The sequence below is a fragment of the Trachemys scripta genome, chromosome 1 (genome assembly GCF_013100865.1).
Source record: "Trachemys scripta elegans isolate TJP31775 chromosome 1, CAS_Tse_1.0, whole genome shotgun sequence".
NCBI classification, from domain to species: Eukaryota; Metazoa; Chordata; order Testudines; family Emydidae; genus Trachemys; species Trachemys scripta.
In genome coordinates, this window is record NC_048298.1 from 313,460,262 (window position 1) to 313,466,261 (window position 6,000).

The window sequence follows — 6,000 nt, forward strand, 5'->3', positions numbered from 1 at the left end:
TTGCAAAAGGATGCTGCAAACAGATATTCTTTCATTATTCTCTATTAAGGCAACCAGGTATGGAATTTACTTCTGTGCTGAAAATTAGTGGTTAAAATGAATAATGAAGGTTATTGTGATCTTCTGGAATCACTCTAAAAGTATGACAGAAAATAAATTGGAGCTTGGAAACTATGAAACACTGAAATTTCTTTTGCTAAGATAAAGAAATGTAGCCATGATTTTATTTTGTTCATGAAAAAATGAATAAAGCAAATATCTTCCTTATCACAAAATAAGAAAAGGAGGTATCATTTTAGAAGATATTAATCCTCAGTTTAGCTTTTACATTTTCACATGTAAGATACACTGCCACCCTCTCCAATCCCTGTGCCAAATTCTGCACTCCTCAATTAAGCAAAACTCTCAGAATTTAGCCCTCTGTGATCAATTCTCCTATTGACACACGGTGAAATTTAAGCAGGCAAAACCCATCAGCACAATGGAAAACATAGTCAAATAAGTCAGTTTAGGAATCCAGCACACCTATTTACCATATAAAATAGCTATACTGGTTTGTGCAGTCCTGCCATTGAAGTTGAGACAATATCTGATACACATTTGAAAAAATGACACAGACTTATGTAAAGGTTGCTGTAAAGTGTCTCCTTTAACTTGAAAATGAAATAAATTGTTCATTCCTTAACCTATATAAATATTTTAATTTTAAAGCTAACAGAAAAGCAAATTACAATAAATCTCAGAGAACAATTAACATGAGATGGGGAAGATTTATAATGAAAAGAGAGGAAAGTAATCTGTAAGTACACACTTTTTAATGTACAAAAATATCTGTAATAGTGTATTACTCACCTTTAATAAAACTGGTGCAAATACCTGTCGTACTGCTTGATAAAGTGTATTAATAGGTGAATCTAACATAGATGACACAAGAATATTACTATGAAGATTATCTTCTGTAATAACATCAGCTCGCAGTTTAAAGAATACCAATACTTTATCTTTTGAATCACCAGCTTCAACCTATAATGATAAAAAAACACAAGGTGAAAAAAGGAAAGAAAGAAAGAAAGATACTGCAAATCACAAGATGTTTTTCCCCCCAAATGCACTTTCTATACAATTTAGAGTAAGGAAATAATTAATTACAAAATTTCATGCTACTTGACTTGTGACAAACATTCTGTTCATATCTGATTTGTAATAAATTCAAAACTTCATGTGATATTTATATTGGGCTGAATAGGAATCTGAAATGTAATACAAAATCAAATATTTAAAATGGCTTCTGCATTATAAGTAGAGCTGGGCAAAAAATGGTTTGAGTGGATAAAAAACCATTTTGCCAAAAAACCCACAACCCGTTCTAATGTCAAGTAACCATTTTACTTATACTATGCTGGCATTAAAAATTACACTCCCCCACCTTCCAGGGTCAAGCAGGTGGAGTGCAAGTGATGGAGTGTAAAATATCACATGCTGCAGAATTTAAGCTTTCATTTAAAAAAATTAGTTTCTACCCTTCAGGTTTTGAAGATAACTTTCCAAATGTGAATCTATACAATCTTCATGGTCTGGAGACGGCCAGGGCCGGCGCTTCCACTAGGCAACCCTAGGCGGTCGCCTAGGGCGGCAGGATTTGGGGGGCGGCATTTTGCCGTCCTCGGCGGAAATTCGGCTGCGGGGGTTCCTTCTGCTCTGGGTCTTCGGCGGAAATTCGGCGGCGGGTCCTTCACTCGCTCCAGGACCCGCCGCCAAAGTACCCCGAAGATGCGGAGTGGAAGGACCCCCGCCACCAAAGACCACAGCCCCCCTGAATGCTCAGAGGAGGAGCGCTGCCGCCTAGGGCGGCAAAAACCCTGGCGCCACTCCTGCAGACAGTTAGCTCCAAAACCTCTGCAGCTGCTCATAGACACCTCAAACAATGGCAGAGTGAAATTGATATGAATTTCATCAGTTTCAACATTGTGGCCCAGTACCCAATGGGCAGCAGTAGAAACAGAAGAGTCATGTCAATTTCACAGTGCAGCTTGTTGGCAAAACTACAAGTAGCAGAGGCAAGCACTGAAGCTATTCAAGGAAGAAGACACATAAAACAGAGGCTGGGGAAAAGTAGACTAGCAGAGATCCCAGCTTCTGCACAGCGGCCAAGAGCCTAGGTTTAGGAGGGAAAAGGAATCTTTTTCTCCCTTCCAACAGGCAGAGGAGGATCATGGGAAGGAGGTTTCAAATTTATCAGACACTTACTAGACAGAGGTTAAAATGAAAAATGGAGCATCTCAGCAGGATCCACTGACAAAATGGAGTTTGCCTCTGGACTCCAGTAGTGGGCCCTCACCTCATATTTCATGTTGGCCTCTGGCTATAGTAAGTTCAATCTTTTGTCTAATAACTAGAATTTTCAACTCACATGCTATGGTTCCCTCTGCACTGAGGAGAACCTTCCCCAAGTCCCCAATCCATCCCACTTGCCAGAAACTCCTGTGTTTAAATAACATAAAGTTTCTATCAATCCAACCAAAACAAGACAACAAGAGATAAAACTGACAGTCTATTCTAAAATCTTATCATAGAACAGGGGGGAAAGGTCTACAATCAAACTGAAGAATGAAGGGTTAGCAATAACATGCAAAACACTGACATTCTGCATATAGCAGAAAACTCTATATCACCCCATTTTATTTTCCTCAAGTACAGCAGACACCCTTTTTACACAATCATGTATGTTACTTATTTCTCAAGATATTATGGTGCGCAATGTTTTTGATAAAATTAACTTTAAATGCTCTGTCAGTGGTACCCAAATTTTCTGCAACTGAGGACAACAAACACAATTCACCAATAGTTCAATGTTAGCAGGAACTTCACCTAATTTACATAAAACAGAGCACTCTCCATACCACATGGACACAGAATGTACTGGGCACCCTGGTCTGCACAGTTGCTTTCCATTAGTTAGCATGCCACACACTGGGCTCAGAGGTATACACAAGGAGGAGTAATGAGTCGCATACTGAATCATAGAGTCTGCATGCACTTCCACCTGGACAGTACACTTCATACCAAGTCCCATGATCTGTGCAGAGATAATAAAATGCCCCTCCTGCCGTAGATGTTTCCTCTGAGACAGAACACTGTACAGTGGGTCTCATGATTTGTGAACACACTGAGACAGTGTGTCACACACCAGATCTACTGGTTTGCAAACTCACTCACAATGAGACAGAATGTACATATGTCACACATTAGGACCTGAGACTCTGCTAGAACTCGAAGGGAAATAGCATGTAACACACCAGACCGCCTGGCCTCCATACACACTAGTACTGGGGCAGCATGTCACACACCAGAGCCCATGGTGTGCAGGGACACAGACACCAGAATGGTGTGTCACATATCAGAGACCATAGTCTACATAAATATAAAAACATAAGAACAGCCATACTGGGTCAGACCAATGGTCCATCTAGCCCAGTATCCTGCAGTGGCTGGTGCCACATGCTTCAGAGGGAATGAGCAGAACAGGGCAATTTCAAGTAATCCATCTCCTGTTGTCCAGTGACAGCATCTGGGAGTTGCAGGGTTAGGGACAACCAGAGCATGTGGTTGCATCCCTGATCATCTTGGCTAATTGCCACCAATAGACCTATCCTCTGTGAACTTTTTTAATTCCTTTTTGAACCCAGTTATACTTTTGGCCTTCACAACATCCCCTGGCAACTAGTTCCACAGGTTGACTGTGCGCTGCGTGAAGAAGTACTTCCTTTTGTTTGTTTTAAACCTGCTCCCTATTAATTTCATCGGTGACCCCCCGTTCATATGCTATGTGAAGGGATAAATAACACTTCCCTATTCACTTTCTCCATACCATTCATGATTGTATAGACTTCTATCATATCGCCTTTTTTGTCATCTCTTTTTCAAACTGAAAGTCCCCATCTTTTTAATGTCTTCCCACATGGAAGTTGTTCCATACTCTTAATATTTTTTCTTGCCCTTCTTTCTCTGCGCCTTTTCCAATTCTATTGTTATCTTTTATGAGATGACTACCACAGCACTCTGACAAGATGTTTTGAGAGAACTATCCAGGATGATCCCAACATTTCTTTCTTGAGTGGTAACAGCTAAGTTAGACTAATTTTGTATATATAGTTGGGATTATATTTTCCAGTATGTATTACTTTGCAGTGATCTACACTGAATTTCATATGCAATTTTGTCACCCAGTCACCCTGTTTAGCAAGATCCTTTTGTAATTCCTTGCTGTCAGCTTTCATCTTAACTATCTTGAGTAACTATTGTCTGCAAATTTCGCTATCTCACTGTTCACCCCCTTTTCCACATAATTTATGACTGTGTTGAACAGCACAGGTCCAAATACAAATTCTTACAGGTCCCCACTATTTACCTCTCTCCATTGTGAAAACTGACCATTTATTCTTACCCTTTGTTCCTAGCTTTTAACTACTGATCCATGAGAGGACCTTCCATCCTATCGGGTGACAGCTTAGTTTGCTTAAGAGATAAGGGACCTCGTCAAAGGCTTTCTGGCACCAGGCTGGCACTTCACACATCACAAAGCCCATGGTCTGACACTCTCACCAGGAGGGCGTATTGCACACCAGGCCCCAGGGTCTGCATGGACGCTCACACCAGGACCTGGACGTACCTTGTTGGACACGGTGAGCTGCGTGCCCGAGTGCTGCACAGTGAGGAGGAACTCGTTGCCGTCGTCCAGGAAGTTGGCCAGCTGGGGGCTGGCAACGAGCGCACTGGACGGGTCGGTGGGATCGGCCGACGCTGCCAGGCCGAAATAATTTGCTGCGGTGACCGATATGAAGCGTTTCCTCTTGTCTCCCACCCCAGCCAGAGACATGATGGCGGGGTGTCCGCCGGGGGTGGGGCTTCGGGGCAGGAGAGCTCACCCCGGGGGGGCAGGTAACTGAGGGGGGCTCATCCACAGGCTCAGTGAAAGGCCCGAACACCGTCTGGCGTCCCCGGGTTGCCAGGAGCCGTCACTATGGCGACCGAAAATGGCGGCCGCGGTACCGCGGAACGCTCGCGCGCTCGGCTGGGATGTCGGGAACGCGCCGCGCCTGCCGTGGCCATTGGGGGAAGGGGAGGATCGAAGAGAAGATAGGCACTCGCTAGCCGCTCCCCGCTAGCATCGATGCAATCCCCGCCCCGGCTCCTCACGGGAGGGGCAAGGGTGGGCAGCCTGAGGAGGGGTTCGCCCTACTGTGACCCAGGCGCGGCGCGCGCACGCAGATGTGCCGTCCCGCTGTCCGGGCGGTCTTGGAGGTCTCGCTAGCTCCAGCCTCGCTCTCTCCCCCCCGCCCCCGCTTACCGCCCCCGCGCCTCTGTCACAAAAGTGTTACGTGCAGGAGTGATTACCTAGCCCCTGTAACCCTACCTGACTTGGTTTTACAACAACACCAAGTCACGTCAGTCCCAGGGTATTAGGGAGATGAGGTACTTACTATCTTTTATTAGACCAAGTTCTGTGGGTGAGAGTAGGGTGACCAGATGTCCCGTTTTTAAAGGGACAGTCCCATTTTGGGGGGCTTTTCCTTATATAGGCGCCTGTTACCCCACACCCCCTGTCCTGTTTTTTCACAGTTGCTATCTGGTCACCCTAGGTGAGAGACACAAACTTTGGAGCGATATAGAGCACTTCTTCAGGTCTGGGAAAGATACCCTGACTGTCACAGTTAAATGCAAGGTGGAACAGATCGTTTAGCATAAGTAATTAGCGCATATGCTAAGGGACCAGTCAAGGTAGAGTATCCCATTAACACCTCTGCAGTTATCAGACAAAAAGAGAGGGTTAGTGGGTTACAAAAACAAGGAGGAGTCCGGTGACACGGTAAAGACATACCTTAAGGTACACTGGAAACTTCAAGAGCTGTTCACACTCGCACTTTTCCTCAGTATAATTTTTGTCGTTCTGGGGGGAGCGGGAATGTTTTTTTAACACCCTTGAAGGACAAAAGTTTTCCT

The 6,000-nt window shown here is 44.3% G+C and overlaps 1 protein-coding gene across 1 annotated transcript in view; it reads right to left on the bottom strand.

Moving 5' to 3' along the window:
• Positions 1-4,876, bottom strand: part of DYNC2H1 (dynein cytoplasmic 2 heavy chain 1) — a 372,682-nt gene extending 367,806 nt beyond the window's left edge. Inside the window, exons 1-2 of the mRNA XM_034758872.1 lie at positions 4,670-4,876; positions 853-1,023 (exon numbers count right to left, since the gene is read on the bottom strand). Of these exons, the coding sequence (XP_034614763.1) occupies positions 853-1,023; positions 4,670-4,876 (378 nt within the window). The remainder of the gene's footprint in view (positions 1-852; positions 1,024-4,669) is intronic.
• Between the last annotated feature and the right edge of the window lie 1,124 nt (positions 4,877-6,000).